This window comes from Struthio camelus, chromosome 18, assembly GCF_040807025.1.
Source record: "Struthio camelus isolate bStrCam1 chromosome 18, bStrCam1.hap1, whole genome shotgun sequence".
Lineage (NCBI taxonomy): Eukaryota > Metazoa > Chordata > Aves > Struthioniformes > Struthionidae > Struthio > Struthio camelus.
The window spans coordinates 10673595-10698426 of NC_090959.1; the positions used below are offsets into that span (position 1 = coordinate 10673595).

Here is a 24832-nt window from a genome sequence, read left to right on the forward strand (position 1 = left end):
TTCTAATAAACAAATCCAGTGGATTGCATCATCTTTGCTGCAAGTTAGCAACATCAGGATTCATTCTGAAGTGGTAAATGTACAAAGCAAGCAGCCTGAGCTCGTGCAATTTTTACCTGTCTGAAAATCCATTACACATTACACAGGCTGTAGCTACCTTTATAAGTTTAGTAACTTAGCAGCACCGGTAGGGCTGGTGAAACCCTTCCAATGCAGTCATACTAGTGCACAAGCCTCTCACTGAAACAGCTGCTGGTGGTTCCCTGACTTGGCATGAGCTGTGCTGATCCCAGCGTTTTTATACCAACAGAGCTGCATCCATACAAGGACTATTACCATAATAGCTCTGTTAGCAGAAGAAAAAAAATTAACCACCTTAAGCAGCATAGTTATGTGGTGAGCCATCTAAGGGTTAAAACAAGCCCTGTAGAAGATTTCCAGGGAGCACTGCTCAGGCTCAATTCAAACTGGTGAATTTAGCTCTAGAAGAAGGAGTTACCCCCCTTGTCTGCTTTGCATGTTTGGTTATAGGCTCGTTTCCGGGTGCACTTCTTGCTTGTGATCGCCAAAGCCTCCATTTTTACCCTTCTTGAATTTTATCACTGTTGTCAAAACAGTCATGATTTTGACTGAATTAAACGAGTTTTTGCATAGAACACCCAGTGTCATCCCTAGCTGAGGGGATGACAACTGATTTGTTTGTCTTACACCCTGTACTTGCTCATACAACAGCTTTGCTCTTTCTCCAGGCTTTGTCCCATGAAACAAGGCTGTTTCTAACAGGCACACCTCTAGCAGCGACGGGTAGGATATTGCTTGCTACCAGTCACGAGTTCACTCCTAGAAAGCAGCTAGTATACCTTGAAATATAGCATGAAAGGAGCAAGTCTGCTGGAAAGACCGGAAAAGGAGAGCTCTGCCTTTCCTCAGGTGCAACACGTGCTCACTGCTCCCTCGCGGCCCCTGTGCCACAGGGCACCCGCGCAAGGGGGTCGCCCCTGCAGCTGGATGACCTCGCAGGATGGGATCCCACAGGCCAGTTATGGTTTCACCAGTGATGTTTTGCATCACCTAGGACAAGTCACTTAATGGTGCTCTGCCCCACTTTATCCATCTGCAAGATTTGGGAAAAATGCTTGCCTGCTTCTTTTTACACTGGCATTATTTTAATTCGTTACTGTTTCTCTGACTGCATAGTGTCACTGGACCGAAAAATGTTATTGTTGTTACCCCTTTAAATTGAAAGTGGACTGAAGGAATAAAAGTAAATGTATGGTCTATTTTGGCAGATGTCTTCCAACAGATGGGTGTCTATGGTCGTCTTTATAAGAGCTGTCTGCTGTCTGTGATTCAGATCGTCTAAGGAATGCTATGAGCACAGAGTAAATGGACAGCAAGTCTGGGAAAGGACTTTATTGTGGTTTAGAAGCTTTCAATTCCCAACTGCCTGAACAAGTTCTTTTTTTCAAGTCACTCTTTGCTAGTATTTCAAAACCATCACTGAAAATTGCTTGATGCCTTCTGAAAACTTGAGGGCTTTCCACTGATAACAGCCCACCACCGGTCTAGCCTGCAAACCATGGCATGTCTTCCAGCAGAAAATCGCTGGGACTGAGTTTTTTTGTCTTGGTACAGCAGTTCCTGGTGGGACGCTGCCCACCGAGGGCGCGGAGGGAGTGTCTACGTACCCATCCTGTGCTGCCGGCCCTTCGTGGCGGTGCCCTTGCTCCTCTAATGGGATCTGCATGTTCTTTTGAACAGGAAATGCTTTGTAACACAACTCGCCTGTGGGCACTGTACTGCACCAATTAAAGATTCCTGAACCCGAGAACAAAGGGGTGCCAGTGGAACTATGTTTTTAATCACTTGATTCATTTTCTTCCTTCCTCCACTGCTGATTTTGGATGTATGGGTTTTTTCTTTTTTTTCCCGCTTTGTTTTGTTTTGCATGTTTTTAGACAGCAGGACAGCCACTCAGAAAGACCACTGGGGAAAGAGCAGTCTTGAAAAGGGGCTGGTTTTACTTGAATTTTCAAATAGCAAACTGTTTCTAGAGGTGAAGAAGAACATCAAATGCTAGTCTGCCATAACCATACAAATACTTAGTTCCTAGCCAAGTACGCGGCTTTTTTTTTTTCTGAGAATCCCTGCAGGTCTTATTAAAGTGAATCAGTCAAATGTCTTAACACTACTAGACAGAAGGTTAACAAGATACATGTTAATAATGGTAAACTGAGGTGCAGAGAAGTAAAATATTTTGCTGAAAGGCAGAGCTCAGATAAAACCCAGCAGACCTGCCTCTTGATATAATGATCTTCCTATTTCCTGGCAATAGTCTATAGGCTTTTGGGCACAGGGACCACCTTTTTGTTCTGTGTTCCTATTGCACCTCACTAAGCAGGACTCAGGCATATGACTAGGAGACCAAGGTCCTAACGCAATACAAACACACAATAGCAACAATCCAAAAATAAAGCATATAGTGTACCCAAAGAGTAGCATAAACTCCCAGGAGAGGGTAGGAAATCCGGCATAAAGTGAGTCAGAGCATCAGGAATGAGTCTGATGAATGCACAGATTTGCTAGAGTGGTTGAGCAAAACTTTTTGGAGAACATACATGCTTCACTCCTAGCCAAACGCTGCCTGAACAGAAATGACCACACCTTCTACGAAAAGTAGTTTTAATTAAAAACAGAATGTGGCTTTTTTTGATGCAAATTGTCACTCTAAGTGAACCAGAGCCCATTTGCAACATTCAAATTCACTCCTGTCTCAAAGGCAAGGAAATAGAAAGAGAGAACACCATTTCCTCCTGTGCCCTCCATCACTATTTTCCTCTCCGCTTTTGTCCAGCGTTGACATAGAGTGAAGAGAACTCAAAATCAAAGTAAAACACGCTGCTAAAACTGCCATCTTCTGCGCTTTCTGGGTTTGAAATCAGCACTGTGTTAACAGGGAAAGGCGCTTTCCCTACAGCCATGCCAGTGGCTGGGACCGGACCCGGCCTCTGCTAACACACAAAGGGCTTCAAGCTGCCTCGGTCATGCAGCTGAGGTTCCCCAACCGGGGAATACTCAGCTGGCACATGCTGACAGAGCTGGCCCAGTGCCACTCGCTCCTCCACCCGCCACGCCGGGGCTGGTGAGAGCAAGTGGGATGCTCATGCAGCGCTAATGCCAGAGCAGAGGCCCCATGAGGATCACGCTGGATGGAAGCAGGAGACCTGTGTCCTGCAAGTAACTGCAGAGCCTCCTGCTCCTCCTCTTCTCGCCTTGTCCAAACCCTCTCCTTTCTTCCAGCATGCACGCAGAGGGGCTGCTTGTGACCAAAGCTGCAGGAACAAGCAAGGGGTAGGTGCTAGGGGCCCTGACTGCCACTTCTGCACCACTGACACAGTAGCTTTACTTCTTGGATCTCCAGGAAACCTGGGGCCTCCTGGCGGTACAGCCTGTTCAGGCTTGTGCCATAGCTAAGGAGAGATGAGCTGGTCAGGAAAGAAGGAAAGGAAAAGTCAAGAAAGAAAGAAAAAGAAGAGATTTCCTTTTGGTTTCATTTCACTGAGGGGACAAACTGAGGGTTTTCAAACGTTTCTTGTTGTTGAATGAAAGAACACCAAAATAAAGAGAAATAGGGACTAAATACACTCCAAATGGTCTGGGATAAGACCAGTGGTTGAGACAACAGTTACTGCAGTGGGGAGCAAAACTGCTCAAATTAACACATGGCTCATAGTGAAGGTGATCCAGTGTTGGGTCACCTACAAGCACCGCATTACACACACTGCAATTCCCTTTTCTAATGAAGTATCTGCTGCATCTGAAAATTTTATGTAAAATACGTGAGTTCGCTATAAAATGTCTCTGCTGATCGGCAGTCTGATTAACCACCGCACATGCATCTGCTTTGCTTTTCTCCTCCCTATTAAAGATTTCTTGTGCACCAAAAATAATTTGGAGAGGCTGTCTCAGATGCAATTTTGAGTGTCAGATGTGGTTAGATAATTACCATTTGAATAATGACAAACATTTTTCTTTGTAAAGTAAAAAGCACATAACATGACAGCTGAACCTGAAGAAGAACTAAACCTTAGTCAGGCAAATTGATAAGATTCAAGACAACAGCTACACGTCCATTTACTTGTTTAGGACCACCACACTTCACACCAAATCTCTGTGAGGCATTTCTAGAGCTTGTTGAATCTGAGTGCTTCACAATATGCAATACATTTGTCTTCCTATTGCTCTTGTCACACGATCCTAGTATCTCTGTGTCGCAGATGGGGAACTGTGGCACACAGCAGCAGAGTGCCTTCCCCAAGGCTACGCAGGAAGCCTGTGGCTTTGTAGCATGAGCACAAGCGATCCATGGGATGGACCAGCGCCCTTGGCCATCCTCTCTCTGGATCCTGATCCTATAAAAGTCAACTGTATATTCCCATCAGCTTCAATAAGTTTGGGATGGTGCTGCAAGGGTTTGTCTACCAGTTTCTGCAGTGAATAGGCCCTTCCCCTGGGGAGGCTCCTCTACACTATTTGATATCAAAAAGCTGTGGTATTCTTGTCAGAGAAAAGACTAACATGCAGCTTATACCTTCTGTCCACCCCCCTACATTTAATAGGTCAACATAGGCTTCAGAAACAAAGACAGACGCAAATCCAAACCCAAAGCTGTGAAGATGTACGGACGTATGTGAGGCAATGTCTAACCCAAGTCTGTCTCCCCTACAGCTGCACTTTCAAATCCAACCTCTACCACTAGATAGCTAAAGTCTTCTTTCCAGCAACCACATGATCACATGTAAGAGGTTTGTCAATTCTGTCCATGAGGGGAAAGAAGCTGAGAAGTTGGAAGTCAGCTGTGGTCTGCTCGAATGGGCATTTCTTGCCCTGAGGTAGTACAGATAAGAGGAGAACAGGGGCAAATATCTCCCTCCAGCAAAGCAAATGACAGATGCCTACATCTGCAGCGCAGTCATAGATGAACTAGAGACACGCTAAAGTTGCCTTTAAGTAGTTTATGGATAGCTTATGGTACTTTATGGTAGTTTAAGGAAGTTTAGGAATGGTACCAGTTGTGTAGCTACTGCACCCAGAGGTCCTTGTAAATGGCAAAACCTACTCGAGAAGATAGGTGAACACTTGGGCCATCATCTGCTTTAAAGTCCATGCTGTTTTGGCTACACTGCTGATGCTATGCAACCTAGAGAGCTCAAAGGTTTGTGAGCTGTGGTTGTGCCTTTGACTGTAATCCTTCTGTGGAGGTGGAACAAACTAGGTCTTTACAAGGCGGGAGGTAAGGAGAGATTAGCTGTGCTAAGTCTCCTGTGTCATGTGCCCCGTGGAACAGTGAAGGCTCTGAGCAAAGAACAAACCATGATCTCAGAAAGAAGGCCAAAAACTTCTACAGCAGAGGATATAAGAAAATAGCTAGTGAAGGGTCCTGCCAGCAGTGGCAGCAAGAGACTGGAAGAATCAAAGAGAAGTAGCAGCTGTATTATCTGTAAGACATACTTTGATCACTTCCAAAAGAGCTCAAAGACTGGGGCACAGCGTACCCTCTCAGTGAGGCATCAGCTCAAGAAATGAGGAAGCAACAGAGCAGGGCTTGTCCAAAGTCAGACAAGAAGTTCATGGCAGAGCCCAGAATAGACACAACATCCAGAACATCAAGGCTGTGCTTAAACCATGAAAGCAGAGGAGAGAGTTGGCAAGAGGAGGTCACAAGTGTAGAAAGGGAAGAAAGCTGGGCTGTCAGCAGAAATATAGAGAAAGAAGAACAAAGACAAGGGAGGAGGAAGATGGGGGGGAGGGCCAGGAGAAAGAAAGGAAGCCAGAGACACCAAAACCGTTGCTGCCTGAGAGTCTGTATATCAGCAGCGGTATAACACGCTCCTGCCATTCCTGACTGGGAAGCGATCACCTGAGCAACTACCCAGGAAAAGTCACAGGAAGACCTATTGGCTCATGTTATCTTAGAAGAGCTTTCTGGATAAAAGGGATTTGTGGGTAAAAGCCTCCATAATCCTTTTGGTTTGGTTTCTTTTAATACTATAAAGCACAAAAATAAACTTTATAGTTAGCAAAAATGTGGCTTTTGTTATGTTCTGAGTCACTTTTCCCCAGCAGCAAACAAAGTGGCTTTTCAATTCAAGTCCTGAACATTTTAGAATCAAATGTTTCACAAAGGCCCTAAAGTAAATCACAATTCTCCCCAGTCAGACTTCTTAATCACATAGATCCCCTGAATTCAGCTATTAGACTGCATGTGACCAGACTTACCTTGCCTGAATTGGGTGTTATAAATTGATAAATTAATCTCTAGTTTAGATCAATTCTGGATGATCCCATCAGCCAAGCAGAAGTCTGGAATTTCATTTCTAACTTGCTGCTATTCTGTCCCAACTGTTCCTGTTAGCACGGAGGTGGAGCGTATCCCTTATGAGGTGTGCTATAGGTAGATGCTACTGGCCTGATTCAAAATCCAGTGCAATCAATTTTGCAGTTCATTTTTGGAGTTCATTTAAGAGGACTTTGGCTCATGTCTAAAGTTTGTCATCTTTAACTTCAAATTTCCTTCTTCTTTTTTACTTCTGTTACAAGGTTTGTACCAAGTATTTCTAGAAATGTGGAAGAATCTCTCAGCTTCTCATAATAAAAGTGCCTTAAAACCCAGTGTTCAGCTTTGCTATTGGAAATATTATCTTGTTTTGTTATCATGTTCCACTCCCTGAACGGGGAATGCTTTTTATTTTATTTCAGGTCCAGCAAAATCTCCTAAATCAAAATCACTATTAAATCTCACTTCAATACCAGCAATATTCCTTCTTCAAACAGTAAGTAGTAAAAAGTTATCTAGATTTTCCTATGATTGCACCAAAGCTACAAACACCGACTGAGGGGGAAAACACTCCAAACCCTACTCTCCTCGCAAAAGCAGCAATGAAGACTGCACACGATATACAGCAGTAGAGCGTTTGGTTCCTGAAGCTAAGAAAATAAAACTTTCATGGGCACAACTTCACAACTGTAGGTGAGTAATTGCAAGAGAAATCATAAACTACTTGGTACTGAATTTGAACACTCAAACCACATAACTCTGCACATTCACAAAATCAAATCATGCATGCAACTGCCTAGATTGTGAGGGTAAGACCAGTGAACATATGTGAAAATCCTACATAAGAACACCCTATATTTGCAGCAGTGTATCCAGCAACCTCACTCTGTTCCCACTAAAGCCAGCGTAGGTTTTGCTACTGATTTTTATGATTGCAGCGACCAGCTGCAAGTATTAACTTTGCATTTTTTTCCTCTCGCAAGGAACAGTACTACTACTTTAATAAAAGAACCAATGAACCAGTTTGCCAATAGCTGCCTACCTAAGAATAAGCAGGATATGTTCAAAGCAAGCTCTACTCTAACTCATATTCATTCCTAAAGACTAGATCTGCTGGGCTCACAACAAAGAAACAGCACTGTTTTACTTATCAATGTCCTACTGTTCATCTAGAACATCTGCAAAAGTTTTGCCTGCAGCACTACCCCATTCATTACAGGCCTTGATAGACTGTTCAATGGGCTTTTTTTTTTTGGTACAAAATGTACAAAAGCATTTTACAAAGTGGACTTTGCCCTGATATGAATAATAAAAAAATAATTTAGAAGTGCATGTTTCAGTTTCTCCGTTTTTCCAAACTAAGGTTTGGCAAATGGAAACAAAATGGCAACAGCTTAAAACCTGACAGCTCCCTCCACGTCAGGAAGCAAGACAGAGGCTTTCTGCAGAACATTGTCTACTTTTGCCCAGTTGCCAAAATGCTTTGCCATCTACCAAAAAGGCAACTGATGAAAGACTAAAATGCAGAATTTCATGAGCAACAGATCCACCCCAATCAAAAGGAGGCCATATTGTTTTTGTGCAGAGGAATAGGTAGGACTTAGAAGTCGTAAACTTCTTCCCTCCCTCCGACAAGCCAACCCATACAGCAAAAGAGTGGTGCTTACCATCATCCAGATATGCTTGGTCCAGATTCTGTTCCTGTTTAATAGTGACTCCAGCTGGTAACACTTCTTTCTGCTCGCTAACCGGTGGTCCATTTTTTGCTGCTCGCTGGCCTGAGGCTGTCTGCTGCTGAATCACGGTAGGATACGAACTCGGACTTAACCTTTGTGCTTGACTGACTTGGGGCTGGCTGGTTCTCGCAACGTTGGACGTAAAATTTTCACAGCACATGATGTGCTGAAATTCTTGGTGACTTCCACATCTCAGCTGCTGGTTAGTTGGAGAATAGTGGATCACAGGAGAAGACTGCTGGTTGCCTGGCGAGTGGTGGAGCACCGCTGAAGTTTGGCCTGGGGAACCAGCATGCACCAGCACTGACCTATGGGCATCTGAAATAGCCACCGGTGTAGCCATCAAACTGGATTGCTGGTAGCCCAGTTGGCTAGGGCTAAGGCTCTTGCTTCTTTGGTATATTACAGCGGCTGGATTCTGCTGATGGTATCGAGAATCGGGAGAAGAAAGGCCTGAGCGCAACTGCTGGCAGGGGGCCATAGGGGCCACAAGACAGGAAGGGGACTCGGTGACCATTGTGTGCTGTGAATAGTAGGGCTGTGTTACTGTTCCCAGACCACTGTGTACTGTATTGCAGATTAAGGCTGGATCATAGTCATCAATGGGCTCTGTTTTGATTGATGGTACTAGAATAAAGCATGCAAAGGACATTATTCGTAAGAAGCTGATGAGAAGCAGAGAGGTTTTCCTTTAAGTAATAAGAGATTTAAGTCATTTACAAGGTTTGTATGTGTGAGCTCTTATCTAACAAGTGCTGGGTTCAATAAAGCATGTAACTGCCATCATGGGAGACTCTCTCCTGAAAGCACTCTGTATTAAGAGGGACATGAAAATCTCTATCCAACAATTTAACCACATATTTCTGAAAATTTAAAAATCCAATATTTTAACTCATTTTAATTCATTTAAGGGCCATTCTAGCTGGAGCATAAGCAAAAGAAACGAGCAGGTAGATGTTTCTTGCAGTATTTCCATCTCAAAGGAAGGCTAAATAAATAGAATTCCTATGAAATACACAGCTCTTCATTTTACAGTCAAACATTTAATTAGTGACCAAGGGCAGAGCTGAAGTTAAATGAAGTTAGTTGAAGTTTTAGGGCTTCCTTTTTAGCTCCCTTGCTGCATGTAACTCCCTCAGCAGGAACTGCTGAAGACCTTTCTGACACCAGCGTTTAAAAGATCACGATTTCTACCTCAGTACAAGGTGTGTGAATCTTGGTGTGCGTAAACAATGGTCCTCTGCAGACAAATACTGACATTTCTAGTGCTTATGTCTGTAAACTCTTCCCAAAAGCTCAGTACAGAGACACCATACCATGGAAACCATCTAATGGTCATTCAACAGGGTTATTTTTTGGAAGTATAAGGTTTCCTTCTCTGAAGCAGTCTATTTGAAAGGCCATATTGAAGTAATATCATATTTCTCAATACTATTCCACAGTGCAACAATGTAGCAACTATACGATTCATGTGTGATGAAATAGTGATGCCCTCCATGAATTATGAATTCAGGGAGATGAGCAGAGAATTTTGGGCTAGAAGAGACTGAAATAAGAACCAGTACAAATGTCTGCCCATCCTTGGAAACCAGTGGAATTAAGACATCATTTTGAAGTCTGCAAAAAATCTGGTACTGTTATTTTGTGCTTTCTGGTTTTCGCAAGCACAATACTCTAACTTTCTCACAATATTCTTCTCCCAGCCAAAGCTGAGAAATTCTGGGAATCTTATTAGTAATCCTGTTGCATTTATTGTGAGATTGCTCATCCGTTCCCAAGGGGAAGAACATCAGAAAAGCATTCATATTTTTCTCAGCCAGCCTCATTCTGAAGAATATATATTGCTCTTCTTCTTCCTTCCTACCAAGCCCTTGTTATTTTCCCAGATCTGATGTTATCTTACTGGGGTACACGTCAAATGAGGAAGGCAACGCTCACTGTTTTCACAGTCACAACATGTCACAGACTGAGTCTGCTCTCACTGAAGCTGTAGGCAAACTCCCATCAGCTGAATGGGGCAGGATCAGCCCACTGCCAAGATATCTGGCCCCTTAGATTTATGGGAAATTCCTGCTCCTAAATCATACGCATCCTTTAAACCAAACAGTTGTTGAGTGCTTAGCTGCATGTTTAAATTAAATTAGTAAAATCAGATCCCTAGATAATGACAAGAAAACAGCATGGCAGAAAATAAAATCTTGCTCATGAGAAATAAGACAACTTGCTCTGTCCTTGAGAATTACCTGGGTGATAGGTAAAATGCTGGGGTTGGCTTCTTTTTCTTTTCCCATTGATGACATAGAAATTCACCTTCACAGGTGTACGGATGTGCTTGTTACGGTATTCTGGTATTTCTACAAAAAGCATGCTCTGAAACAACAAAAGGCAGAAGATATATTATTAGTAACTGAAGCTAGCAGTAGATTCTTAGGTAAGCCTTCCCTGTTACACATTCAGGGGTAAAGGAAAAGAAATCTTCCTATCCATCCCTAAAAAGAAGGGTATGTGAGGAAGAAGAGAAGAAAGGGCAGATGGAACAGAACTTGAAAGCTTCTGGTATTAGAAATTTCTGGCATTTCTGAATATCCTCTGTGGTATTGAGGTTGTCCTGAACTTGAAGAGAGAAATCTCAGCTACAAATAAAATACACAGACTGGTGCTAAAGGCTGCAGCAATGCTGTTAATCATACCATGCTTGATAAACATGTATGCGTTGCAGAAATTCCTCTGCTTTTGTTACAGTAAACTTGATTACTCTATAGGCTTGTTACTTATACACAGCTGGATCCCACTTCCATGGAAATTAACAGTGAGCGTCCTGTTCTCTTCCGCAAGTGCACGCTTGGCCTATGGCAATGTAAGTAATAGCTCCTAAAAGCTACTGAACAACTACAGGAAGGTCCCATTAAGCAGAGTGAACAAAGAAGCTCATTCCCTTGAAAGATCAATGTTAATTTTAAATAATACAGCACAAATCTTGTCCTGCAAAGTACAGAGCACCCAAGACTCCACACAAGCAAGAGGAAGTTAGACCAGCCAGCATCCTGCAGAGGACTTTCAAAACTGGCCTGATACAATAGAGTCCTCTGCAAGAACACAAAATCTAGCAGCTGTTCAATTTGCTGTGGGTTACTGCTAAATGAATAGTTTCTTTTTGCAGCAAATTCACTGCTGAAGCATTTGACATTTGCTCATCACAGCAAATTGTGTTGCTCTTTCTGCTTTTGAGATACTCTTTGAAAACTACCCCTTGAATACAAGTTGCTGTCTGAGACACTCAAGGATAGGACATCCAGCGTTCTGCATACTTACAGGCTGGCTCTTATCTTTATCCACCGTCGCCTCCATTTCCCAGATCTGCTGCCCATCTAAAAGAATATCACAGTATTAATCTCCTTGCATTTTTTTAAATCACAAAACTTGCCTTAAAGAAAAGGACAAAGTAAAGGCATCAGGTTAGCAAAGCTCTCAAAACTGACTTAATTTTAAGCACCTTCCCAGTCCTAACCAAAAGCAATACCTTTTAATTTTAACACATCATTGAACACTTCTCTGGTCAGGAAAAGGCTTACATACATATTAAAAATAAATGTATATGAAGAAATTTGCTGAACTGAAGAATGAAATATTCAGCACAGGTGCAACATCTGCTTTTTACCAAACTTGACTGCAGCCAGCTTGATTGGTGGGGGGGTTCAAGTAGGTCAGATAACTCATTTATGGTCACACTGGTCAGTAGCTCAGCAGACTTTCCACTGTTTTAACCTAAGATCACATGGCTCTCCGCTAGTGTGGTGATGGGGGTGAGCAGGTGGAGGAAGGACAAGCTAACAAAAAAAATCTGATAGTGGGTGCCTGGATATCTCAACATGCCAACTGAGCCACTTCAGGTTCATTTTTAGAGGTGCTGCCCAGCCAAACTGGCAGATCATCTGAATGCTCACAGGAGCTTAGGTTTTTCTAGAAGTAATTCACAGTGGCAAATTATTTACTGTAATTAGGATGCCAGCTATACAGGGTGCTTGATTACTGTGTTAGGCATGCCTTCATACTACTTAGAGTCATTTCTTATATATGCAAAATGAAACCTAGACACATGCTATCTAGCAATGCCTCTTCTCTGATCTAGGAACAAACCTTCCATCTCTAACAGTGGACACGCACCTTTGCGCTGCCGCCACTCCAGGTTTCCACCACGTGCCACAGGCTTTCAGCCCCGGCTTCAGCCACTGTAACGGGCTAAATATTCACTGGAGCAGCAGCTCATCGCATGTGCAAAGGCTTTTGTCCTGGACCCACTGGAAGTCTTTCTGCTCTTAATTATATCCACGCAGCTCGTCTCAATTCTGAGCTACATAAAATTGTATTTATAGCGTAAAATAAAATTTGATCTCTTCCTATGGAATATCATCAAAGTAACCCAGAACTATAAGAGTACATAAGTAGTCGCAGAATATTTGTGCACAGACTGGGTGCTTCGTCAGGCTACAAAATATGTCTTAAACCCACTGTCATCCCACCCTTCATAGAAATATTTTTAGCAATGCCTTTCTTTTTTTTTTTTTTAAGATTTTAGTCTCTACCCCTTCGATTTTAATAATAGTGTGCTGAGTCTTCTAACCAAGTCATTTTCTGAAGAAAAATACTGATGGAAAAAAGATTGCCTCATACCTTTTAGAAAGTTTGATTTTAAAATGAATAGGGGATACGTATCCAAAATAACTGACGTGACATGAAATACTGTAGCCACAAGCCTGCTGTTTGTTTTAGAGAGGGGGAGGAATCTCCTGGGCTGCATTTCTACTGGTAGGTTCCCCAGCCTGTGTGCCCAGGTTTGGCACAAGAGAGGTGGAAGTCTCATAAAAAAACACTTCTTCTCGCAGAACTTTTTATTTTTCCTGATTCTTGGAAATTCTGCAAGAGCTGCTTTTGTCCTCTGTTATTTCAGCACTTCTGCTTCTGGTAAAAAGGGAAATGAAAGCGTATTTTTAAATGCATTTTGCATTTTCATGCTGTTTTTGTCCCCTGCTCCATGCAGACAGTGAGCTGACAGAAGTGCTCAGGTCTCCAGCCGGCATCGCCCCGAGGAAGCCTCGGACGTGACTCCTCGGCCGCTGCCGCCGCTGCCGCCGCTCTCCCTTTCCCTTCCTCTCCCCAGCAAGGAGGCGGTGAGGAAGGCCCTGGGAGCGAGCCCCGGCTGAGTCACTGCCCCTCCTGGGACGGCTCCTCCGATCGCCCGCTTGCTGCGCTCCCCCGGGCCCGGCGCGGCGCCCAGCGCGCGGCACGAGCCCACCCCGGTCCGCCACGGAGGGGACCGCCCTGGGGAGGCCGCCGGCCCCGGCCCGACGCTGTGTCCCTTACACTTAGATGCCACCGGGGATGCGTGCGGAGGCGGCGATGCTTAACGGGGGAGGTTCCCTTTCTAGGTCATCTTTCTGAAAAGCAACCACCATATTAAGAGGCCTCCCACACCCCCAAAAATCCCAAGAGAAATTTTTACAGCCCTCTGAAGGGAAGAGGAGGAAACAACAAAATATGTCACGAAATAAAAGCTCGGCTAGAGACATACATCAGGAACTGTCTAAGCAGTGCAACATGAAGGTGGCCTGACAGCAGGGACAGCCGAGCGGGAATATTTGACACTGCTTTTCCTCCAGGCAGAATGTTTTCATCTTTGTTCCTGTACTGCTTAAATTCAACTAGTCTGTGCTGATACAACAGCATTAACTTCACATATAAGGTAGAAATCAGAAGGATTTGTCCATTCAAAACACACGAAATAAAGGAGAAATGGGCCTCAAAGTCATCTGCCATATTCAGGAGGCCCGTGAAGCATATGCAGCCACAATTACAGGTGATTTGATTTAGTAACTGAGCCACTGAAATTGCACTAAAAGCTAATGAAGCCAACCATAAAAATCAGATGACGCTTAGGCTGAGTCCAAAGTCTGTGGGGATTAGGAATAAGAATGAGAATAACCCCAACCAAACACGAAACAAATGTATGTGGGGTTATCGTTCTAATGATGATAGATGCTTCTGTTTGGATATACTCCTGCTCACGGCAGCTACACAGGTTTCTAACAGATCTATCAGCAGTGGCAGTTCCTGGTCTTTAAGCACCAAAGCACTGTTGAATATAACCATTCTGCAACTCACTCACTGACCTTTATGCTTCAATATTACGATGTGGCTCCATCTGTCTCACTGCTTCACTTTTATAGTTGTGAATGTACAAACTTTAATACGAGACGATCAATATTTGCTTTTGCTTTAACTCCTCTGGATACACACATTACAGTGAGCTTTTGGCAGAAGGATGAAGGAGGTCACGAATAAAATGAAAAATACAACTGCATTCATAAATAACTCCTTACTGTAACCTATTATTTTTGCTGGTAATGGCAAGAAATCTCTTAATTATGCACACTCAGAGAGCTAACCAAAAGCAGGAAGAATATATTAAAAAGGAAGCTCATTCATAGGACAACGTGGGGAAATTTTGAATACAGAAAACTTCTACAAAATTGTCAGCATAGCATGTTTATCGTTTTTAAAGTGTGCATAAATGAGAATGTTTAGAGGGGGACGTCGAAGTGAATGTTTGAAGAAAACCATCAGCAAGGATGTGATCTTCACCGTGAAGGTGGAGGGGCCAGAAATAATAATGCTTAGACAACGGCAGGGCCCAGGACCCAAAGCAAAAGACACTTCATCGCCTTTATACTTAGAAGTAGGCCCCTTCCTCACTGACCAAAATATGCAGCGCCAATACTGCAACATCAGCGGTGCCCAAACACCACGGACGCGCCCTGCTTGGGGCAGGAGGTTGGGCTAGGTGACCTGCTGAGGTCCCTTAATTATCCTTTTATTCAGTCATGCCACAAACGGGGGAAACCACCAGTAGCTTCCCTGCTTGCGCACCGAGACAATTAAGCCTCAGCTTGACTGATAATTTAATCTAAAGTCTACAAACAGCTGCTTATTGCATAAGTTAAACCTGCTTCAACAAAGACGTTAAGAAAACTGCAAAACAGCAACGGCATCATTTTTGCTAAACCCTTGTGAGAGTGCAAGCACGAAGATGAAGAGACCATGCGCCCTCCAAGTTGCAAGCGGTGCCTGGACCCTCCAGGAAGCTGCACTTGCCAGCCAGCACCACCACAAAGGTGGTCCCATGACATGCATGGCTCACGCAGGAGCACATTGTCAAATCCATGAAAAAAGCAGAGGTTCCACTAAAGATGATAACATAGTTTTTGATTTAGAACGCCAAGGTCTTACCAGCCATAGCTGCCTCCTGTAATACTTTTACTGTTGTGGTTCCCTGCTCATGTAATGGTTTGTCTTAGTTGGCAAGTCTTTAACCCAACAGGTCAGTGAAACGTTCAGGAAATAGAGATTTTTGTGCTGCTTCAGGGCTATGAGACTTAGCGTTAAACCCTGATGAGAGATCTGATTGTGTCAGCACTCTTTGGAGGAATGAATGAGTTGTTGGAAGAAAGTAATTCTACCCTCGCTAACCTAAACTATGATCATACCAAAAGCCTTGCTTCAAACTTTGAGGAAAATCAAAATGTCAGGCTGCATTAGGACCGTTTTGGGTGATTCTCTGCAGTCCCTTATAGGGCTTTTTTTAATTAGTCAATTAAAGGTTTTCTTGAACCAGTTACAGCCTTTACACATTATTCACGAACCCTTACTTATGACTTTGGGGTCAGTAACTAGCGGAGAAACAAACTTACCGCTTTATTTGAACAAGCATGACTGATGGACTGAGAGGTTCAGGAAATTTTCTTTGCAAGTCTCTCCAACTGAAAACTAAGTGTACTATTGTGCTGGTTCTGTACGTGATTCTGTGCCCGCATGCGATTTTATACTTGAAAATGTACACTGCTTTTCAGTCAAGCATTACACAAATTACTTAATGAACAACCTGTTACCTTTTTCCCAGGCAGCAACCAGGCTAGCGCCCCAAAGACACTGAGCCTGATAGCTGGTGGGGCAGCTGCCCTCACTAAACATATCTGCAGAGTTCCCTTTGGGCTTGGCTATGAATTGTCCCTATTCACTGCATTTCTTGGAAGGTCTTCCAAAAACATTATCTGTCAGCTTTTATCAGCAGATGACAGGCATCCTTGCAAAACAGTCAAGGTTTCTTAAGCCACCCCAAGAACAAAGCATGTAAAAATGAATGCTTCCTAGCAGAACAGACAGCACTTTGGAGATGTGGAAACCTTGCAGACAGGGGAAAACTTGCACAAAGTCTTTGCTACTCTTTTAGGGGACGAATCCTGATTTCAGCTGGAAAGGTTATTCTGCTTCATGCCAGCGCAAAGTGCGCAGATTCTGGCCCTAAGCAGTGGTCTCCTTATCAGCTTTTACTTTGGGATAGTTTTCAAACTTTAAAATAAACACAGCACAAATGAGCTTTTTCCAACTCACAAAAGAAGAGCTATTGGATTTTTCACTGAGCTTCATTTCCACAGATTTCTTTTTCTTTCTGAACCAAGACTGCCCACTGCAGTTAATTAAGCTGTGTTTATGGTGAGCTGAGGCCAGTGCCTTCATTTCACTGGGATGTGAGTTTGAGTCACCCAGGCCAAAGATACAAGTCAAGGTCTGGGAGGTAAAAGGCCAACAGATTAGTCATCCACCATCCAGCCCAGCCCCAAATCTGACATTTTGTACAGTGAGAACAAGTCTAGAGGAGATTTCCCCCCCCCCCCATCTATTGTTGAGGAATTCAGTTTGCACTAAAATAAAACATAAATACAGTAGTTGAGCAGTGAAGCAGCAGGGGCAGTCTGTCATTCCAGAGCTCTTCCAAACAATTCCTTATGCCAATTCATCAAAATAGATTTTGTTTTAAGATTATGTGTGTGTGTGTGTGTGTGTGTGTGTGTGTGTGTGTATGTGTGTGTGTCTGTGTGTGTATGTAAATTATTGAACAAAAGCTCCACTCAAAATAAAACCACTGGGAACCTCCATGCAATAAAATGAGTCACACCAGGATGCGATGACTAAGTGGGAGAATAGGGAATTCCACTCCCCATGCCAGCTTTTTACATGATCAATTTTCTGTCAACAGGTGATGGGAACTTCTCTCTCTGCCTTTTGTTTATTCCAAAAATTCTTATTATTTTTTAATATTCTCTCTAAACAATTACGATTCAAAGCTGAATAATCAGGACCAGGCATACTTCCACTAGGCGCCCCCATAGTAAACAGTGAGCCAAGGAATCCAGGCCAGTAGTGGCTGCCTATGTTAATAAGGATTTACCAGCTGTAAAATTCCAAAATCTTGTGTCATACGAGGAAACCTTCCAAAACACTGGATTCCACCCTGTCTCACTGAGTCTCTAACAGCTATGGCAACTCAGTTTCTGCAGCTACACTCTTTTGCATTTTTGAGCATGTGAGCCTTAGATTTTTTCCTGTTTTGCAGTGTTTTTCTGAGATCCCCAGTTTAATGCCTGCTAGTTGCCCCATGGGATTACAAGGACACCTGGGGCAGGTGCTGCATTTCAACCAAGGGGTAAACCTGAAGGCAAAAAGGTTCACTGAGCTTTCAGCAACAGCAAGAGTAAGGAAAAGCAGGAGGTGTCCTATCTACCCTGAAACCTTCTAGCCTGCATAGCATGAAAGGGCAAACTTTAATCTGCCTGATTAGCACTTGTTACTCTTCAGAGTTCACAGATGACGGGATTTACTGAGATGCCTTCCACTTTTGCTCAAAAAGAGCAAACAGAAAACTGAACAGACCAAAATCTGCCTGCTCCTTCCCAGCTGTGTGCCTCGATGCCGAAGTCGAACATCTTTTTGGAGCGAGAAGAGCCAAGCAGGTCTTGGGCTCCAGTCTGCACCCGCTTTACTTGGGTGCGCTGCAAGGCATAAGGAGAGGAGATTAACCCGTAAGGCAATCACCTTTAGCTAATGTAAAAATCAGGTGGGCTTCCCAACAGGGACATGTAAAATTTATTCCCCTGCATCATCTCATCGCTCTGCAGGTTTATAGCAGAGAAGATGTGCATCCACTTAGAAACATCCAGCTCTAAACGTTGGACTCCAGCCACAACATGAGCAGAGTAGAGAAAGTGCTAGTGATTGCGTGCTCATCTAAACTACCAAGAAAATAGCAATACAGCAGAATTATTTCATGTACTCTCTGTAGAACTTCACGTGCTCCAAACAAATTGAATAATTTCAGATTAAAGGGGTACCGCTGTCAGTTTTACTAATTCTGTAACTACTTCCAGAAATTTCTACTTTTCCTCGGCCTTTCCCATTTAAAAAAACAAACAACAAGTTTATTTTCCTTCGGCTCTCGTGTCGTGTTAAGATATCTTAAAATCTACACAGTAATGCACGTTCTGCAATGGTCTGTGTGTGCAACTGAGTTATGATCCTGATTCTAAAATATGTTCTCTTCCTCTCAATTCCCCCATAACTTAAACCTTGCATTTCAACTCGCTAGTATTAGAAATTCAGCGAGGGAACTGCCTGGAGCTTTCGTGAAATATTTAAGGTTGTTTGCAGGGATCAGATAGCAAACATCTCTGTTGGGTAGACCTAGGAAAAATTTAGAGGGTTTTTGGTGTTTTGGGGGTCTTTTTTATCTTTAATTTGCCAGAGCAGGTTGCATCATTAATTTTGCATCCTTAAGTCTAAAGAGAGAGTTGTTGAAAATAGTTGGCTCCTTTTCGCATTCCCTGGGAGACTTTTTGATCAGTCGTGAAATTGTGAGTCTATCTAGAGGCATCTAGTTCCCCGTTTTCAGCACAGTGAGAAATTTTAGACTTGACACAACAGAAAAGGGGGACATTGCTCTAGTCAGTCTTATAATTAAGCTTAGCACCTTCCACAGAGGGTATTGATCTTCAGTCGTGGTTCCTCCACTATCAGCAAAATCAATATACAAGCAACCTTCTGTTCACATTATGGCAGATACGACTTGCCACAATCCCATGCCATTACCATGTTATTGTTTTCTATAGTTAATTGTTCTGGCCAGAAGATACCTTTCAAGTTATTTGCATGAATTTGGGCAGGTACCTAGCAGCCTATACAATTAGACAGGTATGGGCTGCAAAAGGCATCTCCTGCATTACAAGAAGAGCTCTTGCAACATTTGCTTTACTTTTGATAAAATGTCAGCCAGTATGTGCCATGGATCTGGGGAAACACTTTCTGCGGACTCAGCAGACCCACCCTTTAACCTCCACCAGAGCTAAGGCTCAAAGTAAAATATTGTCACTCCTTAACTGCCCTGCAAGGCTGTCCCATTCCTCCTTTATGGCCTGGCATACAGCCAAAAGGTCATTGCTCCAAAACTGAATGCTGAGGACTCCCACATCCCATTAACAATGGATTTACCCCATTTCACTGGACTCCCTAGCTGCTTTTCATAAGCAAGTCCTGTGCCCAAACACCCAGAAGCACTGAGTATTGCTGCAGCTGCAGGCCAGAAGGGAGCAGTGTAAGAAATTATGAATTCTTAATTTTTTATCTTTTTATCTGTTGAGCATTGTAACTATACTTAAATATATATTTAACAAATCTTCACTCTCCCCAGCTATAACTTGTGAATACAAAAGCTTTCTAGTGGGCTGTGATTTCCTTTAAAGTTCTGCAGGGAGCAATGAATGAAGATTGATAGCATCAGTGATTCCAACTTACTGCGCTTTATAAACAAGAATTTTTCTAGAGAGTAGAAACTCCAAAACCAGAAAGTGCTGCTGTGCTCATCTGCTTGAATGTGATACAGCAGGAATACTGAAAAGCGTAAGTTTGAGAGTGAAACCACTGCATTGCCTGCTTGCTTGCTTGCTTGCTTGTAGAACTGGAAGGAATATGTTTCAAAGAACTGGAATGATTTGCCCAGAGTTAAAATAAAGCATGTGTGTGCAATCAGAGATGTACAGAGCTGCTGGGAATCAGAAAAAGAGACAGTGTAAAGCAGTGCAGTTGTCATTAGAAGCAGATCTTCCAATAACAGTCAGGCTTCCAGCAAGCCAAGAGTGTAAATGAATAAATAACACCTTGGGGCAAAACAGGTACCCGTGGCACTGTGAGGCTGAAGCCTCAACTAGCGAAGGATGCTATCTTAGGGTGCGATTTGGTGCGTACATTGAGCGCCATCGTGGTGCTCCTGCCTGGTGGAGCCTCAGCAGAGCCCTGGCCCTGCAGCAAGCTCTGGTGAACCTTCACGTGGTACACGGCTTCACCTGCTCCAGGTACTGGCACCCTTTGAAACCACTGTCATGAGACTCTGATGGAGGTGAAGATGGACACATGAAGGACCTCCAGGGAAAAAGGCATTAGAATCCCACTCCTTGAATCTAGAGGCTGAAAAGATTTATTTTTTTGAAATGAACTTGCAGGGTCCATGGTTCAGAGACCTTGACAGCTGCACCAGTTCAAAGGGCACAGAGGGCGCCACCTCCTCTCTTTACACTGCCGAGCCGAATTGAGAGATTTATGATGGATCCCCTCCAAAGGCATACGCTTTCTGTTTGGGTTGTTCCTCCACCACCCACATTGTCCTAGCGATGATTCATGATGTCCATGTGGCCACCATAAGAGTTTGGCAGAGGAAAGCGCAGTCCATTTGCACTTTTCTCCCAGAGAAACATGAAACTTCCCTATCACTCACAGCAGAGCAGCAGTAACCAGTACACAAATGGGAGTAAACACAATGCAACCAACAGCATCTGACTTGCAAATTATTACATGATAATTAAAACAAATAAAAAGGGGAATTCCAAACCTTTTCTTTTTTTAACTGCATTGTAACATCTGGGCCCCAACCAAACACTAACACCCTTGATCTTCAGGACATTCAAAATCCTTTTTAGCCATAAGATCTCTTTTTCAAGCCCTCTCTTCCAGATCAATATTTAAAGAATACGCACACTTCAAAAATTTCTATGTGTGTAATCAGATCTAGTCGCTTCCCCTTAGCTATTTTTATTCAGATGAGCTCAGCTATGTCTCTTTGAGTTAAAGCAAAATTTGGATCTTAAAACTCTTTGAGCCAAACTCTGCTTCTGTATGCTGGGCTGACTCTACTAAATTCGTGAGTTCCCCCAGCTCACAGCCGCTGAAGATTACAATCTTTCATTAGGAAGAGATAACGTTAAAAAGAACCTAAAACTATAATGCTTGCACATTGGTAAACCTTATCATTAAGAAAGCGACTGACACTCAGCATCTCAGACACAAGCACTTTCTCCCACCACTCTCGCCCAAAGCACTTCGCTCCAGCCCCTTCAGCTCGCTTCCTGCTACCGTTTCCTGTCATGAGCTTAAAATGACAGTCTTCGACAGAGCTTTGGGTGGCAAGTTAATTGGAGGAATTTGCAGACAGCATATTACAGCAAGCCAGTTATTTTCATACTGCCATCAGAGCCTCATTTGGGGAATATTCCAGATATTCCAGATATTTCATTTTCCAGATCTTTCCAGGGAAAGACAGGCTATCTGTATTGCTGCGTAGCAGAGATGTAAAAACTATTCATTACTGTTCTTAGAGGTATGTTGGATTTTGGTCACATATATGAAACAGTTCTACTTTTCTCTGTGTTGCTAACGGGGAGTGAAGAAACGCCTACAAAATCCAGAGGAAAATGCAATAGGTTTTGAGTGTCAGTCTGAGGGTGAAACCTGATGTACAGCTGTGAACCTCAGGAGCCCTTTACCTCTGCTTTGTAACACACAAAGCTGGACCTCCTTAGCAGCCAGTTCGTTGCAGACACTGATCCTGACCCCAGATTCAGGGTACACCCTGAGTACCCTGAGTTTTGGAGTGTTTATGAAACAGATAACAGGAGAAATTCTCCCTGCAGAAGAAATCCCTGCACAAAGCTTTTTGGACGGAAAAAAAAAAAGTCTTATCGCCCTCATCATAAAAACTGGACAGACGAGCCAAGCCAAGAGTTTTAAAGGATAAAACATGCCCAAGGCTACTAGATGCTTGTCTACGCTACTCTTCTCACAGTTGTCACTACCACTATAGCTAAACCTGATGGCAAAAGCGGGAACTGTGAATACCATTTGCTAGCACAGACAAGGCTCATGAGCTGAAAAAATGAAACTCAAAGAAAACCATGGGTCCCCTGAGAGCAGGGGCATCTTCCTGCCTTCACCAAGGAGTAGGTCTGTGACTCTGGAAGAGGCTGCACCGATGACAGGGTCACCCGAGTACAGCGCCATCCGCCCACCTCGCTGTTTATTGTGGCTTCGGTTGCTTCAGAGCAGCTTATCGGTGCTTTCTGCAAGGCGCCATGTGGGCCCAAGCTGCAGCAAGTGAGCTCTCTCGCAGGCACATGCAGCATGCTCCTCCACCTTCCCCCGGTGATGTTTCTAATTGATAATCCGGGCCACAAAACGTGCCCCTTTTTGTTCTGTGTTCATGCAGCCTAACGCAACAATGACTAGGCATGGCCACAGAAAAGATAATTTCAATTTTCTACCATTTATAAAAAAGGAAGCTGAAGGTCACAGGTGCGTAAGAGAAAATCAGGAGATCTTCAGGCAGGTTGGGACACTCATTAACCTCTGACGACCCGAGCACAAAGACTGAATTCCCAATCCACTGCAGTCAGCCAGGGTCAGGTCAGACCCTACGTGATTTGCATACGCAGGCCAGTTCCTTCACTGCCCTCACCTTAAGATACTCCTGGGTGCTATTAAAGAAAGCCATCTTCAACTTAAAAGCACTTCAGTGCAATTTCTGTAAGAGGGATAACGGCATTATAAAACAGAGCGTGGCTATATAGAGAGCTTGCTAGCCTTCAGCACGGAGGACAGTCCCACAGATGACACACTGCAAACCACAAAGCTCCACACAAGCTTCTGATTCAGAGCAAGCAGTTGAACGTGGGCCTCCAACCCTCTAAATTCTCCCTCTGCTAGTCATTTATTTAGCATCCCGCCAACTGAGAGATGGACAGCAGAGGCCGAGGGCTGGCAGGAGCATTCGTGCGGGATATGGAATACCAGTGCGGAAATCCCTGCTCCGGATCAGGTACCGCTTTTGGGAGAAGTCATGCCTCTTGGCTATTATGAGGTTAAAAAAAAGAAAAAAAACACAGTTTCTGCAGGAGTGAACAAAAGCTTTAGATTTAGTGTGGAAAATGTTGTTGTTCTTTTTACTTTCTCACATCTATCCCAGCCAGAGCCTTCTCTGCTCTCACGTGGAAATAAGGGCTGGGCATTTCAGATGTTTCCTCAAAACGGTATTAGGAGCTACCTCCTCTCCTCTAGTTACTGCAAAGCATTCCTGGGGCAGGTACCATCGCTGGCTGCCAAGTGTGTTCCCACGCACCTTCCTGGCTCACTGACATCGGCGGAACAGCGGCAGCGGGGAGGAATTAATACATGGGCTTGCGAGGAAGTGCAGGGTGCCAAGAAAAGGGCTCAGACTGAGCACTCATCTCAACCTTCACCATTCAGAGGCCCCGAGGCTCCGATTCATGCTGTAAAAAAGCATGATTTTCTGGTGGTCTGTGGAGAAACTGGGACCCAGAGCATGCTGCCTTCCCATTCCACCATGATCCTATAAATCACGCACATGCTGTTCACTCAGGGGTTGAAATTTCTCAAATCCCTTCTTGCAACTCACTGGACAGATCACTTACGCTTCCCCATCTTAGTTTACTGACCCAAAACTTAACAGCAACATGTTTTCTGAGCTGCACAAGGGGACTGTGAAGTTTCAATTAAACAGGCTGCTAGTCTTTTGTCCTGCACAGCCCTCTGCCTTGCTGAAATCAACAGGAGCGAAGGATGGCAGAGCCTGGCCTTTCGTGTTTGCAAAGTACTTGATCGCTGGACATCATCCTCATCCTTCCAGAGCACATTAAATATTAGAGTATAAAAAATCAAGACTAAGGAATGGTAAGTTAAACAAGTCCAGATCATTTATAAAGAAACAAATACCCCTTTGCAAAAGACTTAGAAAATTCAATAAAATACACACACTGCTTAGTGAGGTGAGATGAACTGCCTGCATGCATATGATATTAGAAAAGAAATGAGGATCAGCACTGAGAAAACAGGTAACTAATTACAGCAGAGTGCATTTGTTTGCATTTTCTCCTGTAAACAAGAAAACCTGGATTTCTGCTACCCACTTTAACCATTAGACCATGATAAGCATATCTTCTGGGGCCAGGTATTCTTTGAGCTAGAAATCAGGTGATGTTTATTATGGCACGCCATTAGGAAAACACAATAACAAGCTCAACAAAGGCATTAAAGGTGATGCTAGGCAACTAAATGAGGCCCAGTGACCATTCATTATTCTATTATTAATATTCCTGCAACACCAGTCAGGGCTTGGGACCATCTTGAGCTGGGTCTGTACAAGTTGAGCAAATAAGTAGATAAGATGTAAAGAGAAAATAGATAATCTACAATCTGCCACTCATTCCCCCTCTGCAGTTCTTCAAGAGCTAGTAAGGTTATTTGAAAACTCTGGCAAAACATTTTTTAAAACAAGCAGCTCTACTGGAAAAAAATAATACTGTGCTGTGACAGGGGACTCTCTGAATCAAACTGAATTTGAATTTTCTCCTACAGTCTGATCTTTCCTTTTGTGGATTTCTCACTGGAGAACTCCCTTGGGACCTGCTGGATTATGATTATACAAGGAAAGAGGGAGCTGCCCGCTCAAATAGCAGGACAGATGCACGTGGATGCACAGGCTTAGATCTCTGCGTGATTACAGCCAGTGCTTCACCTTGTAATGGTAATG

General features: G+C 43.5%; 1 protein-coding gene across 5 annotated transcripts in view; it reads right to left on the reverse strand.

Moving 5' to 3' along the window:
* The window catches only part of NFATC2 (nuclear factor of activated T cells 2), a 104368-nt gene that overhangs the window by 27606 nt on the left and 51930 nt on the right, over positions 1–24832 (reverse strand). For all 5 annotated transcript variants that reach the window (XM_009684024.2, XM_068912355.1, XM_068912356.1 and 2 more), the window contains exons 7-9: positions 11386–11441; positions 10317–10443; positions 8005–8700 (exon numbers count right to left, since the gene is read on the reverse strand). In XM_009684024.2, the coding sequence (XP_009682319.2) occupies positions 8005–8700; positions 10317–10443; positions 11386–11441 (879 nt within the window). The remainder of the gene's footprint in view (positions 1–8004; positions 8701–10316; positions 10444–11385; positions 11442–24832) is intronic.